The sequence below is a fragment of the Salmo salar genome, chromosome ssa02 (assembly GCF_905237065.1).
Source record: "Salmo salar chromosome ssa02, Ssal_v3.1, whole genome shotgun sequence".
In the NCBI taxonomy this organism is placed as follows: Eukaryota; Metazoa; Chordata; class Actinopteri; order Salmoniformes; family Salmonidae; genus Salmo; species Salmo salar.
The window spans coordinates 22469540-22491389 of record NC_059443.1 but is presented as its reverse complement, the minus strand read 5'-3'; the positions used below and the strand labels follow the sequence as shown (position 1 = coordinate 22491389).

General features: G+C 48.5%; 1 protein-coding gene across 1 annotated transcript; it reads right to left on the bottom strand.

The window, feature by feature from the left end:
* Positions 1-4468: 4468 nt before the first annotated feature.
* Positions 4469-21245, bottom strand: atn1 (atrophin 1). The gene is made up of 12 exons (XM_045712849.1): positions 20229-21245; positions 16163-16306; positions 15254-15358; positions 12891-13010; positions 9981-12784; positions 9221-9437; positions 8818-9096; positions 8288-8639; positions 7626-8189; positions 7288-7431; positions 5513-5687; positions 4469-5260 (listed from the first exon to the last, which is right to left on the bottom strand). Exons 2-12 carry the CDS (start codon positions 16187-16189, stop codon positions 5227-5229), a joined length of 4821 nt encoding a protein of 1606 aa, XP_045568805.1. The 5' UTR covers positions 16190-16306; positions 20229-21245; the 3' UTR covers positions 4469-5226.
* Between the last annotated feature and the right edge of the window lie 605 nt (positions 21246-21850).

Here is a 21850-nt window from a genome sequence, read left to right as displayed (position 1 = left end):
CATACAGACTTCATATAGCCTTCACAGAGCATACATACAGACTTCATATAGCCTTCACAGAGCATACATATGGACTTCATATAGCCTTCATAGACCATACATTAAGACTTAATATAGCCTTCATAGACCATACATTAAGACTTCATATACCCTTCATAGACCATACATAACAAATTAATATAGGATGTATTATGATGGAAGACTATAGCCTTCACGTAGCATAACTATGTAACACAGATAATACCCTGCATACAACCGTCAAAATCACACTGATCAACGCAACTGTGGCATTATGTCCATCAGTCCAGGGTTACAAGCAGAACATTTGAAAAGGTCCCAGCATGTTTGTTCTTAACACTCAGTGGAGAGTGAGGCAGCAGGGGGGACACAGATTCTTACCTTGGTGCAGTTGATTGTGGACAGCCAGTCTGTGAGGGTGTGTGATGTGTGTTAGAGATGACATCTGTGTGTGTTCTGTCTGACTCCGGCACAGCTTCATGTCAACTCGATGCGCACTGGTATCTGTGAGGCGGTTTCTCTGTCAACACAGCTCACTGGTTTGTCTGCCTGTTGCTGGTATGTGTGTCTGTCGCTGGTATGTGTGTCTGTCGCTGGTCTGTCTGCCTGTCGCTGGTATGTGTGTCTGTCGCTGGTATGTGTGTCTGTCGCTGGTCTGTCTGCCTGTCGCTGGTATGTGTGTCTGTCGCTGGTATGTGTGTCTGTCGCTGGTCTGTCTGCCTGTCGCTGGTATGTGTGTCTGTCGCTGGTATGTGTGTCTGTCGCTGGTCTGTCTGCCTGTCGCTGGTATGTGTGTCTGTCGCTGGTATGTGTGTCTGTCGCTGGTCTGTCTGCCTGTCGCTGGTATGTGTGTCTGTCGCTGGTCTGTCTGCCTGTCGCTGGTATGTCTGCCTGTCGCTGGTATGTGTGTCTGTCGCTAGTCTGGGAGGTAGTGTTGGTCGCCTTCCGGGTTCTCTGACACAAAGGGCTCTGTGTGTGTGTGTGTGTGTGTGTGTGTGTGTGTGTGTGTGTGTGTGTGTGTGTGTGTGTGTGTGTGTGTGTGTGTGTGTGTGTGTTTTTATGTGTGCGCACGTGCAAGTGAGTCTGTGTTCTAAATTACATGGAGCACCATGTCAGCATATTTCTCAGCTTGTGAGTGGATGAGTGAGGGTTTTTATGTGTGTTTTCATACGACTAAGGGAGTAGTTATTAGATTTCAGTGTCGTGCAGCCTGAGTCCTCCCCCTTTGACTGACAGAGAATACTTCACCAGATTGGCAAAAACAAGAAACATTGAAACGCCTGTGACTCCAATTAGTATATAATCAAGGCAGCCTGTCAGTCAGTCCATGGCTCTGTGATCACAGAAGTAGTTCACTTACCGGTAGAACAGACAGCACCATTGACAGAAAGTCTTGCCTGATTGAAAGCCGAGGGAAGCCTGGTACAGAAATAACAATTTTCTTAGAAATGACGTGATAAAATGGTAATTACACTGTAACAATTTGTTTGGCAGAACTTCTGTGTGTTACCCAAGCTGCAATGATGGACAGGCCATGTAAAATGACATCTATTTACTCTATGCAACCTATTTTTATGTCTTTGACGTCATCCTTCTCACTCGCCCTGGTGAAGGATGGCTCTAAGAATATCTCCCTGATGTCATCAGAATGGAATGTCAGGATCGTCCTGTAGATGCTACAATACGGAATGCTGCCGACATACTTATCTAAGGTGACTTTAAACACCACACAACCAACTTACCATGGAATATCTCAGCTCAACATGAGGGCAGGAGAAGGCTAATAGCACTTGCCAGTTAAACACTGTGTGACACTAATATACCTCTGATTACTTCTTTACTACTAATGAACTCTTGTTGAATGTATGTTATTTATATGGTTAATACAGAGTACAGTAGCTTTTCTGAATGGTAACATGGCTGACTATACAGCACTATAAACAGAATATAAGGCAAAGACCCACCCTGTCAGTTCCTATCTGTAAATAGAGATCAAAGTAAAACAGTTTTATGTGAATAGTCAGACCGTAGCATGCTAACATAGTACGGTCCAGCTGCATATGCAATTACCATGTAAATACTGTATGGTTTTAACTTCACTTGGTATAAAGAGGGAATCTTAAGTCACACCATCACATGTACTGTATGAAGAGGGTGAAGTTGCCTCTTTGTGGTTGAAACATTATTAATACAAACTATAGGAGCATTTATTCTAAACAGCACAGAGGCATTTGTCACATTTAGCCTAGAACACAGTCAGCCCTGAGCTTCTAACAGCATCAGTAAATCACACGCTTCCAGCTCCTCCTATCAGTTTCCTTCTTTCTTTTACAGTGTGGTCTGGAATGTTGGCTGTACAGGGCTGGTGCTCACTGGTGCTACACAACCTTCATGTCTCACACTCATCCCATACATATTTCTCCTATTAGCTACACTCGCCCAGAGAGAGGGAGGGGGAGAGAGGGAGAGGGGAAGAGGGCAGGAGGAGAGGGGGGAGAGGGGGGAGGGAAGGAGAGAGAGAGAGGAAGGGAGAGAGGAGAGGGGGAGGGTGTAGGAGAGATGAGAAGGAAGGAGAGAGGGGAGGGAAAGAAGGGAGGAGAGAGGGAGGGGGAGAGGGGAAGGAGGGAGGGAGAGAGGAGAGGGAAGGAGAGAGGGAGGGAGGGAAAGGTGGGGTGAGAGGGAAGGAGAGAGGGAGGGGGAGAGGGGAAGGAGGGAGGGAGAGAGGAGAGGAGAGGGAAGGAGAGAGGGAGGGAGGGAAAGGTGGGGTGAGAGGGAAGGAGAGAGGGAGAAGAGAGGAATTCCATATACAGTACCAGTCAAAAGTTTGAACACACCTACTCATTCAAGAGTTTTTTCTTAATTTTTTTATATTTTCTACACTGTCGAAAAATAGTGAAGACATCAAAACTATGAAATAACACATATGGAATCATGTAGTAACCAAAAAAGTGTTAAACAAATCAAAATATATTTTAGATTTCTACAAAGTAGCCTTGATGACTGCTTTGCACACTCTTGGCATTCTCTCAACCAGCTTCATTTGGAATGCTTTGCCAAAAGTCTTAAAGAAGTTCACCATATATGCTGAGCACTTGTTGGCTGCTTTTCCTTCACTCTGCGGTCCAACTCATCCCCAAACCATCTCAATTGGGTTGAGGTCGGGTGATTGTGGTCATCTGATGCAGCACTCCATCACTCTCCTTCTTGGTGAAATAGCCCTTACACAGCCTGGAGGTGTGTTTTGGGTCATTGTCCTGTTGAAAAAAAAATGATAGTCCCACTAAGCGCAAACCAGATGGGATGGCGTATCGCTGCAGAATGCTGTGGTAGCCATGCTGGTTAAGTGTGCCTTGAATTCTAAATAAATCACTGACAGTGTCACAAGCAAAGCACCATTACACCACCTCCTCCATGCTTCACGGTGGAAACCACACGAGATCATCCGTTCACCTACTCTGCGTCTCACAAAGATAGTGGTTGAAACCAAAAATCACAAGTTTGGAAAGATTTCCATTGGTCTAATGTCAATTGCTCGTGTTTCTTAGCACAAGAAAGTCTCTTCTTCTTATTGGTGTCCTTTAGTATTGGTTTCCTTGCAGCAATTCGACCATGACGGCCTGATTCACGCAGTCTCTGAACAGTTCATGTTGAGATGTCTTTTACTTGAACTCTGTGAAACATTTATTTGGGCTGCAATCAAAGGTGCAGTTAGCTCTATGAACTTATTCTCTGCAGCAGAGGTAACTCTGGGTCTTCCTTTCCTGTGGTGGTCCTCATAAGAGCCAGTTTCATCATAGCACTTGATAGTTTTTATGACTGCACTTGAAGAAACTTTCAAAGTTCTTGACATTTTTTGGATTGACTGACCTTCATGTCTTAAAGTAATGATGGACTGTCATTTTTCTTAGCTTATTTGAGCTGTTCTTACTATAATATGGACTTGGCATTTTACCAAATAGGGCTATCTTCTGTATACCCCCCCTACCTTGTCACAACACAACTGATTGGCTCAAATGCATTAAGAAGGAATGAAATTCCACAAATTACCTTTTAACAAGGCACACCTGTTAATTGAAATGCATTCCAGGTAACTACCTCATGAAGCTGGTTGAGAGAATGCCAAGAGTGTGCAAAGCTGTCATCAAGGCAAAGAGTGGCTACTTTGAAGAATCTCCAATATAAAATATATTTTGATGTGTTTAACACTTTTTTGGTTACTACATGATTCCATATGTGTTATTTCATAGTTTTGATGTCTTCACTACTTTTCTACAATGTAGAAAATAGTAAAAATAAAGAAAAACCCTTGAATGAGTAGGTGAGTCCAAACTTTTGACTGGTACTGTATGCTTTATGTGTGTTTTATATAAACACCAAGACAGAGATGCACGTGTTCGTGTAGAGAGAGAGAGGAGAAAACATACTGTACACAACCACATCAGAGATCATATATTTTCCCCCAAAAATGATGTCGTTTATCTTCCGTCTATTTCCTTCATTTGCATCTCGTTTCACAATAAAAAACTAAAGAAACCGCCATACCATGAAAATGTAATAAAATAACAATACAAATAATATGTATATAGAATTATCAACAAACAGACATGAATAATAATAACAATACTATTAATCGTTAACATAATATGACACTTCTTAATCGCTGATCTCATGCATACTCACACACCACCCATCCGTTAGGAAAGAGAGGGTGATTACTAAAAATAGAACCAGGAGTTCAACCAGTTCACAATAAGCGCCTAGCTACATGCAATGACATAAAAGAGAGCCTCATGTACACATTCTTCCTGGCATAAGGTCATTTACACCAGACTGTACTGTATTATATTGCTGCTCCCACCTAGTATACTGTACAGGGCACAATACAAAACTGACTGGAGTCGAACAACATACGCTGTGATGCGCCCAGAGTCTGGGGCTATGGTATAGTACAGACAACACAGACTGTGAGCAACGTTTTCACTCCTCTCATCCATCTCTCCCTTTTTTCATCTGGTTTCTCAATCAGTTCATTTCTCCTCAGGTTCCTATGGTATGATGTGTGTCCAGTCTATGGTTTCATTTGACTCTTCCTTCATTGTTTTAGTGCTTCTGTTTTGTTGTTTTCTTCTTCCTTTGCAGATATTTCTCTCCTTTCTTCCTCCTGTGGGTTTGTCATCCGTGGGCTTGTTCCCCCTCTCTTTTCCTCCCTTACAGGGTCTTGTCGCTTTCCTTCTTTAAGTGGCTGAGGAAGAGAGAAGAGAGACAGGGTCAGGGATGATGCACACACACACACACACACACACACACACACACACACACACACACACACACACACACACACACACACACACACACACACACACACACACACACACACACACACACACACACACACACACACACACACACACACTCTCTCTCTCTCTCCCCCACCTCCAGCTGACACAGTCTCCCCACACCCCACCCAGCTCCCCTGGTCCCATTAGTAGGCTACCTGTAGTACTCGTCCTGGGTGAGGGAGTGGTGGTGGTGGATCCACTGCTGTTCCAGGGCCAGTCTCTGGATCTGCAGCTCTGCGCTCTGGGCCTGCTGCATGGCCTGGAGCTGGTGGGCCGCTGACATGGAACCTGTCAGAGAGGAGGGCTGGGGCAGCTCACGGAACGGAGCGCCTGGAGGGGGAAAGAAAAGGGAAGAGGAAAGGGAGAAGAGGAGAGACAGGTGAGAGGAGGAGTGGAAAAGAGGAGAGACAGGTGAGAGGAGGAGTGGAGAAGGAGATAGACGGGTGAGAGGAGGAGTGGAGAAGGGGGAGACAGGTGAGAGGAGGAGTGGAGAAGGAGATAGACGGGTGAGAGGAGGAGTGGAGAAGGAGATAGACAGGTGAGAGGAGGAGTGGAGAAGAGGAGAGACAGGTGAGAGGAGGAGTGGAGAAGGGAGAGACAGGTTAGAGGAGGAGTGGAGAAGGGAGAGACAGATGAGAGGAGGAGTGGAGAAGAGGAGAGACAGGTGAGAGGAGGAGAGACAGGTGAGAGGAGGAGTGGAGAAGGAGATAGACAGGTGAGAGGAGGAGTGGAGAAGGAGATATACAGGTGAGAGGAGGAGTGGAGAACGAGATAGACAGGTGAGAGGAGGAGTGGAGAAGGAGATAGACAGGTGAGAGGAGGAGTGGAGAAGAGGAGAGACATATGAGAGGAGGAGTGGAGAAGAGGAGAGACAGGTGAGAGGAGGAGAGACAGGTGAGAGGAGGAGTGGAGAAGGAGATAGACAGGTGAGAGGAGGAGTGGAGAAGGAGATATACAGGTGAGAGGAGGAGTGGAGAACGAGATAGACAGGTGAGAGGAGGAGTGGAGAAGGAGATATACAGGTGAGAGGAGGAGTGGAGAACGAGATATAGACATATGAGAGGAGGAGTGGAGAAGAGGAGAGACAGGTGAGAGGAGGAGAGACAGGTGAGAGGAGGAGTGGAGAAGGAGATAGACAGGTGAGAGGAGGAGTGGAGAAGGAGATATACAGGTGAGAGGAGGAGTGGAGAACGAGATAGACAGGTGAGAGGAGGAGTGGAGAACGAGATAGACAGGTGAGAGGAGGAGTGGAGAAGGAGATAGACAGGTGAGAGGAGGAGTGGAGAAGGAGATAGACAGGTGAGTGGAGAAGGGAGTGACAGGTGAGAGGAGGAGTGGAGAAGAGGAGAGACATATGAGAGGAGGAGTGGAGAAGAGGAGAGACAGGTGAGAGGAGGAGAGACAGGTGAGAGGAGGAGTGGAGAAGGAGATAGACAGGTGAGAGGAGGAGTGGAGAAGGAGATATACAGGTGAGAGGAGGAGTGGAGAAGGAGATAGACAGGTGAGAGGAGGAGTGGAGAAGGAGATAGACAGGTGAGAGGAGGAGTGGAGAAGGAGATAGACAGGTGAGAGGAGGAGTGGAGAAGGAGATAGACAGGTGAGAGGAGGAGTGGAGAACGAGATAGACAGGTGAGAGGAGGAGTGGAGAACGAGATAGACAGGTGTGAGGAGGAGTGGAGAAGGAGATAGACAGGTGAGAGGAGGAGTGGAGAAGGAGATAGACAGGTGAGAGGAGGAGTGGAGAAGGAGATAGACAGGTGAGAGGAGGAGTGGAGAAGGAGATAGACAGGTGAGAGGAGGAGTGGAGAAAGGAGAGACAGGTGAGGTAGACAGTGACAGAAAGATAGTTACAGTAGACATGATATTCATGATACAACACAGACAGACAGAAAAATAAACAAACTGACAGAAAAAACAAGCCTTTCCTCACCGAAGAGCTGTTGTCGTAGCACCTCGCTTTCAGTGAGGGGGTGTGCCAGGATGGGGGTGCCCAGCGTTGCCCCTGGGTAGGGCAGGCGGGCCAGGGGAGACCCCGACGCCAACGGGTCCATCAGGGGGTGCACCCCGCCCGCCGCTAGGGGCCAATGATGTAACAGGAAACACAAGGAGATATTTAATAAGAGTCACAGCATCAACAACCACGTTAACATCAACATCTGTAACAGACAGGATGAGCTTTCTCAGGCCCAGCTCAAAAGAGCACTAAATAGTAGTGTGTAGATCATAGTACAAGACCACAACTGTGGTAGTGTTAGCAGCAGTGGGTACCTGTGTCTTGCTGGTGCAGGTGCAGGTGGGAGTGGATGTGTGAGTGCTGGTGATGATGAGGCGTGACGTTCAACATCTGAAGACGCCCCGGAATCTCTCCTCCTCCTGTTCCTCCTCCGCCACTTCCACCACTTCCTCCACTTCCATTGCTTCCCCCTCTTTCTCTTTCTCTCTCTCGCTCCCTCTCCCTCTCTCGTCCCCTCTCTCCACCGGCTGGAAGCCCCGCTCTGTCTCGCTCTCTTTCTCTCTCCCTCTCTCCACTCCTTTCTCTCTCAGAGGTGGTGGGGGAGCGAGTGGGAGGGGGGTAGGTCTCGGAAGGGGCGGTCACCGGGGCGGGGGCAGGTGGGGGTTGAGATGGGGGAGGGAGCTGGGAAAGGAGTGCGGAGCGGGGTGATGGAGGGATGAAACAGGGTTGGAGGAGGGTGGAGGAGGAGCGGGCAGAGGTGCAGCTGCGGGGGCCGGGGGTGGAGGGGCTGATGCAGGTGCAGGGTGAGAGGGGAGCGAGGGAGGAAGCAGGGAGAAGGAGGGAGGGTTGGAGAGGGACTGAGGGGCGGGAGGAGGGTTAGGGAGGCGACTCACTGGGGCTAACGCTGGGTTCTGGAGGGGCGGTGGTGGGGGTGGAGGAGCCTGGGGAGGGGGGGTGCCGTAAATGGACACCTCACCTCCACCCCCTCCCCCCAGCAGTAGGGAGTGAGCATGTGCATGAGCGTGTGCGTGGGCATGCGAGTGGGAGTGGGCGAGGGCGAGAGCCGTAGGATCTCCCAAGGAGCCCGGCTGGTACACCCTGTCCTCACTCTTAAACTCAAACCCCGGCTTCATGCGCTCACGGTGGGCTGCCACTGCATGGGGAAACCCCATCCCCCCTAACCCTGCACCCCCCATCCCCCCATGTCCTCCTCCATGCCCCCCTGGCCCTCCCTCCATACTGCCCCCATAGAGGAAACCCAAGATGGCTGCCGCTGTGGCTGCATCAGCAGGCATGTGATGTGGGTGGGCCAGGGCATGGTTCTGGAACTGGGGGAGGAAGAAGGAGGGGTGGACATGGGGGTGGCCATGAGGGTGGCCATGATGGTGGACATGCGGGTGTTGGTGTTGGCGACTAGCCCCGAGGGGGGACATGGCGTGGGGCCGGGCATACTCGCTCAGGGTCCGCAGTGCGGGGGTGTCAGGGCCCAGGTACGGCCCTCCTAACCCGATCCCCAGAGCCCCCTGTGGGCCAACCACCGTTGAACCCCCCCATTGATTGCATGAGGAGGGAGTGTGGGATGTGTTGAGAGAGGGAGGGGTGGAGGTGGGAGGGGTGGAGGTGAGCGTGGGGGTGAGGGTGGGAGTGGTGCTGCTGGGGGTGAGGTTGAGGGTGAGACCCAGGGTTAGAAGAGGAGTTAGGGTCGAGGAGGATGGAGGAGGAGGAGGGGAAGAAGAGAGAGGATCCCTGGCGTTGTATATTTGCATTGTTATTGTCCTTCTGTTGCTGCAGGGAGAGAGGGAGCATTTAAAGAGACAAAAAGGAGAAGGAAATTGAGCATTGTGTCCCCCTCCCTTCCTCCCTTCCTCCCTCCCTCATCGCCTCCCCCCCCCTGCCCTATTATACTCACTTGTAGATGCCTCTCCAGGTCCCGCTCCCTCTCTCTCTCCCTCTCTCGTTCCCGCTCTTTCTCCCTCAGGTCTCTGGCCCTCTGCTCCACCTCTCTCCGGGCTCTCTCGATCACCTCGTTCCTCTTCTTCCACAGTTTGGAGCCGTCCAGGGGGACGAAGAGAACGTCGCTGCGGGCGCAGGAGTTTCCACTGCCCCGATCTAGAACCCTGTGGAACCTAGAACCACATCAGCAAAATATAACCAATTTATGCATCGGATTTTGTTCCCATATGATGATACTATCTTTATTATCTGGCAATGTCTTCTGTGATAGGTGTTGTTGTCTTTGATATACTGGCGGCAGGTAGCCTAGTGGTTAGAGTGTTGGGCCAGTAACCGAAAGGTCGCTGGATCGAATCCCCGAGCTGACAAGGTCCCGAACAAAGCAGTTAACCCACTGTGCCGTGTATGTTAAATGCGGAAGACACATTTCAGTTGAATGCATTCAGTTGTACAACTGACTAGGTATCTCCCTATCTACAAAACATATTCTATGATAGGTGTTGTTTTCTTGATATACTGTAGGCCTATCTACAAAACATCTTCTGTGACAGGAATACATTTCTCAGCCCCTTTATCTAGAAATAATAGCTGACATATTATGATAAGTGCCAGTGACAAAAACAGAGATAAAACCACATAAATCAGTTGTTAGGACTTGTTGTTAGAGTGACATATGATGGAGCCCTTCTGTTGCTATGACGCCTATCCCATCTCACCGTGCTGATTGGCTGGCGTGGATCGGAATGTCCACCGGCTTAGGCTCAGGGGAGGGGCTTCTCAAAACAGGAGGTGGGCTTTCACTCTCCTCCCTCTCCTCTATTGGTTCCTCCTTGATAACAGGTGGGGGAGGTGGACCTGTGGACGAATCAGAATGCCCATCTCTAGGAAGTGAGGAGCTACAGCCAGGGGCCGAAGTGCCATTGTTGTTGCCGGGGTTACTAAGAGGTGGGGGTCCTTTTGAGGCGTTTTGAGGTGAGAGGGACTGAGAGAGAGAGTTGGTATGGCTGCTGCCACTGCTACTGTTACTATTGCTGTTAGTCGGGACCAGGTTGTTCCCACTGTTCCCATTGGGGTGGTAGGGGCCGCTGAAGGGGGCGTGGCTGTTCAAAGTGCTGTGAAAAGGTGAGGGCCGACAGCCAGGTGACACACCTGAACCAGGAAGTGACATGTTAGCCCCGGAGGAGGAGCCTGGCGGGTAGGAAGGAAACCCTCCCATCTGATTGGTCGAGGGGCTTAATAAAGGAGAGAGGGGTGTTGCAGGAGTCTGATTGGAGGAAGAATAATTTGCCGGACGAACATGATTGGGTCCCAGGCCGGAGGGGGGTTGGGGCTGAGCGAGGGAGGATTGGGGAGTGGGGAGAGGGGGAGGAGGTGGAGGAGGAGGGTAAGGAGCATTCGGAGGGTGTCCATGAGGAGTAGAGGAGGAAGAGGAGGGAGAAAGGGACGGGGGTTGGGGGGGACCGCCACGGTTTTGGTAGAGAGACGACTCTCGCTGGTTGGTGTCCCTCTCTCGGTCCCTGTCTCTGGGCTGCTGGGCTGGAAAGTGGGGGTGGGGCAGGTGGGGGATCTGAGGTCCACCTGGGTAGTCTCGGCCCAGGTTTGGAGTCATTCCGGGAGGGCTGGGGTACTCACGGACCGGGCCAGTGGAGGGTGGGCCACCAGGGGGATAGTCCTTGGCCCCAGGAGGGTACTCTCTGTGGAAGTGTTCTGGTCCAGAGGGGGGACTGTGCCTTGTCTGTCCCTGGTCCATCGATGGGGGGTAGTCTCGTTTGGAGGCGCTTTGAGGATGTGGGTGGGGGGGTAGGGTAGGGTGGCTGGGGTTGTTTTGGGGTGAGGAAGGGGGGTCGCGGTTTAGCATGGGGGCTGCAGGTAACCCACTGGTCGAGCTTGGGGGGTTTCCTAGGGGGAGGGGGTTATTATTGGGGTTACCATTGCCTCCCACCTCTCTCATTTGACCCCCAAACTCGCCCCACCGCCCCCGCTCTTTGTCTCTGGGGTGCCCCCTTCCTCCCCCAGCACCGGTGGGTCCAAACTCTCTGTTCTGATTCTCATTACGATTCAGTAAAGGAAACTCCCTTCCTCCTACATCCCTCTCTCCCTCCCTCTCCCTCTCTCTATCCCTCTCTCTTTCTCTGAACCCCCCTGGTCCAAATTCTCTTCCCCCAGGACCCATGGGGGGGTCTCTCACAGAGCCCTGAGGTCCCAGGCCTGGGTACTCCCGGTTCTGACCCCCAAACTCCCTCCCTTGGACCCCATTAGGACCCCCCATCCCACCAGAAGTGCTGCTGTTACCACCACTACTAGCTGAGAAATCTCTACCTATCTCCCTCCCCCCATACTCCACCCTCACTCCCCCCCTCTCCCTCTCGCCAGCCGCCCCCCTCTCCCTTTCCCCTCCCCCGGAAGCGTACCTGGGGAGGTACTCCTTGTGGGGGTGGGGGAGGTAAGGGGGGTGGGAGGAGGATGAATGACGGGAGGAAGGGGGGTTGTAGACGGATGGCAGTTGCTGCTGCTGCACTGGGGGTTGGTGCTGCGGCTGGTGAGCATGGTGGTTACCAGAGTAACGGGTGTAACCCCAGCTCCCCTGGCAACCGGTTGCTGTGCCTCCCTGCCATCCGGTGGGGCTGTAGTGGTGGGGGTGGGGCGGGGGCTGGGAGGGGGGTAAGGGGCTGGTTTGGGGTAACAGAGAGGGAGGAGCCGTCTTGTTGTCCATCAGTTTCTCACCTTTCTCCATTTTCTCTCTCTCTACCTTGACTTCTGAGGGTAGGTTCTGCCCCCCTAGTTCTAAGGGTTTCAGCGCTGGTGGAGGAGGAAGGGGTGGTGGAGGGGGGTGTGGAATGTTGGGGTTGCCGTGGGGATAGTCTCCCCCGGCGACAGTTGCCTTGGTCACGCACTGCGCTTTAGCTTTGGAGTTCATTCGATTGCCACTGTGCACAGTGTCAGCGCTGGCCGGTCCATACTCCATCTTACTCACCAGCTTGGAGTCCTGTGAGAAATAGGACTTCCTGCCACTATTGTTGTCATTGGCTGAATCCCCTGCTCCGCAGAGAGAGGGAACAGGAGCAGAGGAAGAGATGGAGGATGGCAGCTTCAGAGAAGGGCTGTCCTCCATTCCTCCATCCTTCCTTTCTCCATCTCCGCAAGATTCATCCCCTCTCCCCTCTCTGGCTGCTCTCCTTTCCTCTCCTCCTGTCTTCCCCACTCCTCCCTCTTTCCTTTTCTCCCGTTCTCCCTCTCCTTGCTTTGGTGAGTCTGGACCATCAGAGTCAGAGTCTAAACTGGCTGGAGGGGAGGCAGAGAGACTCGGGGAGGAAGATCGATTGTCCTGGTCGATGTCCCGCCCACTGCTCAGGCTATTGGCCAAGCTCCCTACAACTGAGCTCCTGCTGCCCTGGGATTGGCCATCCTCGTTGTCACTGTCACGTGACTGTCTGGGAGCCGAGGGTGGGGGCGGTATAGTGGGGGGAGTACTGTCAGTTGAATGAGTTGAAGTCGGTGGGTTGGTGGCAGAGGAAGAATCCTGATGACATAAAGTGAATATGAGGAAAATATATATTAATTAAATGTTGACATTTTAACATCCTAATTCAACCTAGTGGTGCAGTTAAACATCACGTTACACTAACCTGGACTTTCTGCCTCTTTGGTGGAGGCACAAGTTCCTCCCCTTCACTCTCTGACGAATCATGGCCTTGCGATCTGTGATTGAAGCGACTGACAGCCAATTCCTCGCCAGCAGCTCTTTGCTACGATACAGAATATGCCATGTATATCATTTTTTAAAGTAAGAAAGACAAACACACAGAGAGATGACACTGCAGGTAAAGCAGTATAAAATACACCACATTGGCACTACAATTGTACATATAAGGCAATCATGGTGGTGATGACTCATACAGGTACACACACACATGGCTTCATTAAGGCTTACATGTAGATCAACATCTAATGACTGACAGCCTCTTCTCTCACTCACTCACTCACACACACACACACACACACACACACACTCTTGTACAGTCGTGGCCAAAAGTTTTGAGAATGAAAACAAATACTAATTTTCACAAAGTCTGCTGCCTCAGTTTGTATGATGGCAATTTGCATATACTCCAGAATGTTATGAAGAGTGATCAGATGAATTGCAATTAATTGCAAAGTCCCTCTTTGCCATGTAAATTAACTGAATCCCCCAAAAACATTTCCACTGCATTTCAGCCCTGCCACAAAAGGAATAGCTGACATCATGTCAGTGATTCTCTCGTTAACACAGGTGTGTGTTGACGAGGACAAGGCTGGAGATCACTCTGTCATGCTGATTGAGTTCAAATAACAGACTGGAAGCTTCAAAAGGAGGGTGGTGCTTGGAATCATTGTTCTTCCTCTTTCAACCATGGTTACCTGCAAGGAAACACGTGCCGTCATCATTGCTTTGCACAAAAAGGGCTTCACAGGCAAGGATACTGCTGCCAGTAAGATTGCACCTAAATCAACCATTTATCGGATCATCAAGAACTTCAAGGAGAGCGGTTCAATTGTTGTGAAGAAGGCTTCAGGGTGCCCAAAAAAGTCCAGCAAGCTCCAGGACCATCTCCTAAAGTTGATTCAGGTGCGGGATTGGTGCACCACCAGTACAGAGCTTGCTCAGGAATGGCAGCAGGCAGGTGTGAGTGCATCTGCACGCACAGTTAGGCGAAGACTTTTCGAGGATGGCCTGATGTCAAGAAGGGCAGCAAAGAAGCCACTTCTCTCCAGGAAAAACACCAGGGACAGACTGATATTCTGCAAAAGGTACAGGGATTGGACTGCTGAGGACTGGGGTAAAGTCATTTTCTCTGATGAATCCCCTTTCCGATTGTTTGGGGCATCTGGGAAAAAGTTTGTCCCGGAGAAGACAAGGTGAGCGCTACCATCAGTCCTGTGTCATGCCAACAGTAAAGCATCCTGAGACCATTCATGTGTGGGGTTGCTTCTCAGCCAAGGCTGTGGGCTCACTCACAATTTTGCTTAAGAACACAGCCATGAATAAGGAATGGTACCAACACATCCTCCGAGAGCAACTTCTCCAAACCATCCAGGAACAGTTTGGTGATGAACAATGCCTTTTCCAGCATGATGGAGCACCTTGCCATAAGGAAAAAGTGATAACTAAGTGGCTCGGGGAACAAAACATCAATATTTTGGGTCCATGGCCAGGAAACTCCCCAGACCTTTATCCCATTGAGAACTTGTGGTCAATCCTCAAGAGGCGGGTGGACAAACAAAAACCCACAAATTCTGACAAACTCCAAGCATTGATTATGCAAGAATGGGCTGCCATCAGTCAGGATGTGGCCCAGAAGTTAATTGACAGCATGCCAGGGTGGATTGCAGAGGTCTTGAAAAAGAAGGGTCAACACTGCAAATATTGACTCTTTGCATCAACTTCATGTAATTGTCAATAAAAGCCTTTGACACTTATGAAATGCTTGTAATTATACCTCAGTATTCCATAGTAACATCTGACAAAAATATCTAAAGACACTGAGGCAGCAGACTTTGTGAAAATTAATATTTGTATCATTCTCAAAACTTTTGGCCACAACTGTACAGCTAACCTTGTGGGGCCACACAATTCAGTAACCTTCAAAATCCTATTTTCCCTAAACCCTGACCCGTACTCTTACCCTAACCTTAACCCAAAAACCTAACCTTAACCCTAAACCTAGCTCCTAACCCTTAACGTAATTCTAACCCTAACAATAATTCTAACCTTAACCCTAAACCCCCTAGAAATAGCATTTGTCCTCAGTTGGTCCCCACAAGAATAGTTAAACACATCCACACACACACACACTTTCCTATAGACAAATATAGATGGAAAGACCACATGACAAACAAAGCCATAAGGAGACAGAGACTGCCATTACTAGAGACGGAGAGGGTCAAAATAACAAGAGTTACTTAGGGAGAACACGGGAAAGAACAGACATAAAACATGATAGGCTCTCACCGTCTGCCTGTCGTTTCGTTCTGCACGAGAAGGGCTGGGATGCGGGCGTCTACCCCTCCTCTCCTCGTTGCTTCCCCCACGCCTCCGCCCACTGCGCATTGGCATCTGAACCGCCAGGGGTGGAAGGGGTAAGAAGGAGGAGGAGAGGTGAGAGGAGGAACAAATGAAGAGAGAGAAGGGGAAATGTGGTATGAAGGGGTTAAAAGGGGGTTGAGGTGGGTAAAGGGGGTAGAGGTGGGTAAAGATGGGTAGAGGGAGGTAAAGGGGTGTTGAGGGGTGTAGAGGGAGGTAAATGGGGGTCGAGGGGGGTAGAGGGTGGTAAAGGGGTCAAAACAATAAGTAAAGAGAACAGTAGAGGACAAAACCAAGGAGGAGGAGGGGAGAGGGGGAAAGAAAAAAGTGAGGGATAGAGGGGGCAGAAAGGAGGGGAGAGGGGATCAGGGAAGGGTAAGGGGGAACGAAGGATGATGAAATATGGAGGGGGCAGGAATTAGGGAGAAAGGAGAGAAGATCAGTGATGGGTGGGGGAGGTAAGAGCATGAGGAGGGAAAGGAGAGAGAAGAGGAATTGGGAGGGTAGAAAGCGGCAAGAACGAGGAGGTGAGAAGAGAATAGAGAGAGGAATAATTATGACATCAATGCCCACACAGAATATACACACAGAATATACACACAGAATATACACACAGAAACACACAGAATATACACACCGACTATACACACAGAATATCTTAACTTCAAAAGTCTTATTCATGTTAAATGATGTCAAATATAACATCCCAATCCATCTCTGTGCAATATAATACCACATATTAACAATAAACACATCTGCAATCTGACCAACACATGCACACTCAGCTACACAGCTGAACAAGGTTGAGATGAAGGAAGCCATTTAAACACTTCATACCGATTCTTTGTGAGTTCGAGTTTTCATCGTTACTCCTTTATGATGTCCACCCCTCCCCACAGGCCATAGCGGTGAATGAAGTGGTGTCCTTGTCTTTCTCTGTAGGACTGAAAATCACCTCACCACCATCTGAGCTTCTACAACCTGGAAAAAACACCACAATGAAGAATTCTCTACCTAACCAGGCCAGTCCCATTGAATTAGGTAGCATCAGAAAACCCCATACAAATAAAATACAATGATACAACAACCATAAAACAACACATTATTTTACAGGACACGTTACAGTGCACCATCAATCATAATAACAAATGCTATACACATATCGAAGGATACATTTTGAACAATCAATATCGAACAATAACATCAACATTACAACTACAGTTATAGGGAATTCATTGCAATGGTGGACTGATTAACTAGGCATGGCTTTGAGTGCAGGTACAAGTCGAGGATCCTCAACACAGCGATGCTACAGGAAAACCGATATCTGACTCATATCACACTTCAATACTGAATGGATGCACTGATGAGTAATACACCGCAGTTCAGTTCATTCAGAAGAATCATGGTTAAAGGTTAACTCCACCCGAAAACGATATTTTGGTATTTGTTTCATTACTCCATTGTTGATATAGTCCCACAATTGATATAGTCCCATTTTGTTTCATACCGCCAATTCAACAATGGACTACTGAAAAAAATACCAAAATATAGTTTTGGGTGGAGTTTTCCTTTAAGGACATGGAATCTGTACACAGATGTATAGATACTGTTGTGTATGACAATAAACACATTTGGAAGAAAATATTGTGTGCACAGATTATTCCCTTATGCTGATGAACATTGGATACTGTACTGCACCTTCCCAAAGCAATTGGATGCATGTATGTGTTCTAGTCTTTATCAGCCTATCAGAATCCACTAAGGTGTTGTTTAAACCTGGGTCAGAAAGAGTTTAAGCTGTTATAGCCATCTCCGGGGCTATACCAGAGCCACATTAGCCCCTTACCTACCCTACAGGAGCCCAGCCCCAGCCCCAAACCTGCACGGGGTTAAAAAGAGCCCAGCCCCAGACCCAAACCTGCATGGGGTTAAAAAGAGCCCAGCCCCAGACCCAAACCTGCATGGGGTTAAAAAGAGCCCAGACCCAAACCTGCATGGGGTTAAAAAGAGCTCAGCCCCAGACCCAAACCTGCATGGGGTTAAAAAGAGCCCAGCCCCAGACCCAAACCTGCATGGGGTTAAAAAGAGCCCAGACCCACACCCAAACCTGCATGGGGTTAAAAAGAGCCCAGACCCACACCCAAACCTGTATGGGGTTAAAAAGAGCCCAGACCCAAACCTGCACGGGGTTAAAAAGAGCCCAGACCCAAACCTGCATGGGGTTAAAAAGAGCCCAGACCCAAACCTGCATGGGGTTAAAAAGAGCCCAGACCCAAACCTGCATGGGGTTAAAAAGAGCCCAGACCCACACCCAAACCTGCATGGGGTTAAAAAGAGCCCAGACCCACACCCAAACCTGCATGGGGTTAAAAAGAGCCCAGACCCACACCCAAACCTGCATGGGGTTAAAAAGAGCCCAGCCCCAGACCCAAACCTGCATGGGGTTAAAAAGAGCCCAGACCCAAACCTGCACGGGGTTAAAAAGAGCCCAGCCCCAGACCCAAACCTGCATGGGGTTAAAAAGAGCCCAGCCCCAGACCCAAACCTGCATGGGGTTAAAAAGAGCCCAGACCCAAACCTGCATGGGGTTAAAAAGAGCCCAGACCCAAACCTGCATGGGGTTAAAAAGAGCCCAGCCCCAGACCCAAACCTGCATGGGGTTAAAAAGAGCCCAGACCCACACCCAAACCTGCATGGGGTTAAAAAGAGCCCAGACCCAAACCTGCATGGGGTTAAAAAGAGCCCAGACCCAAACCTGCATGGGGTTAAAAAGAGCCCAGCCCCAGACCCAAACCTGCACGGGGTTAAAAAGAGCCCAGCCCCAGACCCAAACCTGCATGGGGTTAACAGTCTGATAATTCATTCATTCATAGATCTAGGGCTGGGAATTGCCAGGGACCTCACTATACAATATTATCATGATACTTATGTGCCAATACAATATGTATTGGGATTCTCACAATTCTATGTTTTGTGTATTGATACTGTGATTTTATTGCGATTTGATGTTCCGAAAATATTGCTCACCATATCTCTGCTGCAAAGAGACAAGAGAGCATGAGAAAACGACTTTTGATCAGTCATGGGAAAATAATATTGCAATATTGTCAAAACGATGTGATACGATATATCATCAAAAATAATATCCCAATATGTAACTGATTTGCCCCCCATCACTAATAGATACAGGTAATTGACCATGACATGCAACATATATGTCCAACTCATTCACCCCTTCATTCATTAGGGTAGTAGACTATGAAATATGACACAGGTTTTACAAGTCCAACTCATTCACCCCTTCATTCATTAGGGTAGTAGACTATGAAATATGACACAGGTTTTACACGTCCAACTCATTCACCCATTCACCCAGTCAAGCTCATGTATAGTGAATGAGGATATAAATAGAACAGTGGCACACTGGGTGAAATGAAGGGATATATTTATCCAGGTAGTTAGCACTGCCAATGGAGGCCCTTGTGTTCAATCCATCGAGCAGTAAACACACCGATTCAGTGTGTGTGTGTGTGTGTTTGAATTATCACAGGTACAGTAAATCTGATGGTGGCACCACTACTATATATATGAATTATTAGTGCATACGGCATATTCATACACTCACACACTGTATACTAACAGTAACAGCTGTTAGTTACAGATTCACACACACACACACACACACACACAGTGTATAGTAGTGTATAGTCACTTGGCATGAATTCAACATCGGCGAGTGTGTGTCACCAACTGGCTTTGAACCTGGACTAAGCTCCACAAGACTGTGTTATCCTGCTGAGCTAAAGCCTAGGCATTAGGCCTAGGAGAGCGAACACAAGTCCAAGTCTCAGACTAGGCTACTCGTCAGTCATCAAGCTGTCTTGGTTCACAGAACCACCTCCTTTACATGTGAAATGTGCATAGCGCTACAGTGACTTTTCCCATAGACTTGTTGTCTACTATATTGCAGTAGTTAAAGAATTCACAATTCCACACACACTCAATGATAAACATTGAGCCATCACTTGTGCTATAGAATCAGTATTTGGGGAGTGTAGGCCTATGGGCCCAATGTAAAGCAGAGGAGGGAGGCTATGGATCCCAATGACACACAGATACTGTATACAGTCAGTGTATATCTTAGTCACAGGTGGCTGGGCTGCTACTATTCATGGATTCATTTGCTGGTCCCTGGCTGTGGTCCATCAACACTAAAAGCAAACACAGCATTTACCATAGCTTATAATAATCCCACAATGTACAGCAATGGTCAAACACAGACACACACATATGTGCACATGAACTGTTTCTCTCTCACACACATTAATGCATTAAAAGGAAATATGTGATGCATCGCAGCCCGTGTAAGTATGCAGTTACACAGCTCACATCACCGACAGACACCGACAAGCAGGCACCGACAAGCAGGCACCGCAACGGTTCTCTTTCTTTCTTCTCCCGCTACTGTTATTGATACACATGCAGATGCGCGACCGGCTCTGCTATTCTGTACAACAAGCGAGCTACATCGGAATAGACTAGACCGACGATGTAGACGCTATGTGTAATAGCACATATTGGCTAACACTGATAATGCAGAATAGAATGGGTCCTGTGTCTATGCCTGTTGTGTTTCTCCCATAGCGTACTGTTTTTTTTTCTTCGTGTCTTGAAAAAATAATTCGGAATAGAATGGCGAATGCCATTCTTCACCGAGACGCCTTTTATCATTGGAATGTGAGTGCGTCTGTTGTGCGTTGTAACCTAACACACATTTTACCCGGGCATGAATTACACATAACGCATGATCGTTAACGCACAAAGAAAGGGGAGGGAAGACACAAACGTGGCCAACAAGAATAGCAAAAATATATAAGCATCCATTTTCCCTTCTCCTTACCTATGATATCCAGCGATGCGTGTCCCCTTTCACTCTCCCTTTCTTTAACCGTCTCTCTCGGTTTATACTGTACGTTGACATGCACACATAGGAGCAGCACGCGCACCTATAAACAGAGGCTGCTGGATCATATTGCAACGGTTCCGCAAATAATGCAGAATTTTCTCTCTCCTTCCCAAATCGTTGCAGGAAAAAACGGGGTGCCGCTGAAGACTGTATTGATGCGTACGTTTGCCTCTTCCCCACCCCCTTCTCCCCCGTCTCTTTCTCCCCCTTCCTCCGTCAAGACGACTTGCACTTTTTGCCGTCGGTACAGTCACAAAATCTACTGAGGGCGAGCAAGGGATGCACTTCGAGGAAGAGAAAGAGAGGGAGAGGGCGTGATTTGCATATTCTTAAGGAATGGGGGAGCGAGAAGAAAGGGAGGCAGGGAGAACGAAGAGGCGCAGAGAGGGCCAACACTCAGAAGAGGGAGGGGAGGGAAGGAGAGAAGTCCCTTTTTCAGTTTTCTCATCCCCCACTCCAATGTAGGATCACCTTAACTGTGCATTCGCCTACTATAGGCTACTTTGCACGGATCCTTTATACACACAATTTCTAAATTTACAGAATCTTACCTTTTCTCCCTTTGTTCTAAAACTTCTCCACATCATTCTATTGATAGGCATATGGTTACTGCATGCAGCCCAACGTGTAGTCAAACAGCATCGAACTGCATCATGCCATTATAGCCTAGATAATAGTGCATTCTCAAAGTTTCCGTGTCCATGCTATTCATGCCTAGAACGGGGTTCTTCTTTGAGTGTATAAACCTTTCCCCTAAAACCTAGGCCGAGGCCTACCCCGTTTCTTCTCCTTCCACCTCCCTCTCTCCCTCTCCCTCTCTCCCTCTACCTCTCTCTTTTACTCTGCACAGGGTCGTGGGAGCTACAGTGTGTCCAGTCAAGCGGTTCTGCAAACCACCTCCCTACTCTCTCCTTTCGTTTTTTCTTCCCCCCTTTACACAGCCCCCTGTCCCGTCTCCTATTGTGTAGTAACCATAGTAACCATGTGGAGGAGCGATCTACTGCGCTTGCGCGCCTTTTACCTTCACATAAAAAGGCCACGTCTCGCGCTCCCTCTGCTGCTACATTTAGAACATGCAATGGATATACCTGCAACAATTTATATAACATGTAGTTACAGTTGATACATTGTTAATGTGATGCAGCTTGTCACTGCATACAGGTCGCATTACACGTGTCAGCCACGCCAGGGGCTTATTTCGGAGGATGCAATTTTACAGAGCATTCAGATATTGAACAAAATTATATATTTAATTAAGAATGGGTAAATGTGGCAGCCCAATGCATTTCTACCTGCAAAGTTCTAAACGTTCCATCCCATTGAATGTGCCCCATGTAAAAGTAGTGACATAGAGAAGATGCAGTAGCCAATATAGCCAGCCTAAAGTAGAGCTTTCATTTGAATGATTAAAACAATATATATATATCCTCTATTCTCACCTCATTTGCTCACTTTGTATATAGACTTATTTTTCTACTATATTATTGACTATGTTTGTTTTACTCCATGTGTAACTCTGTGTTGTATGTGTCAAACTGCTTTGCTTTATCTTGGCC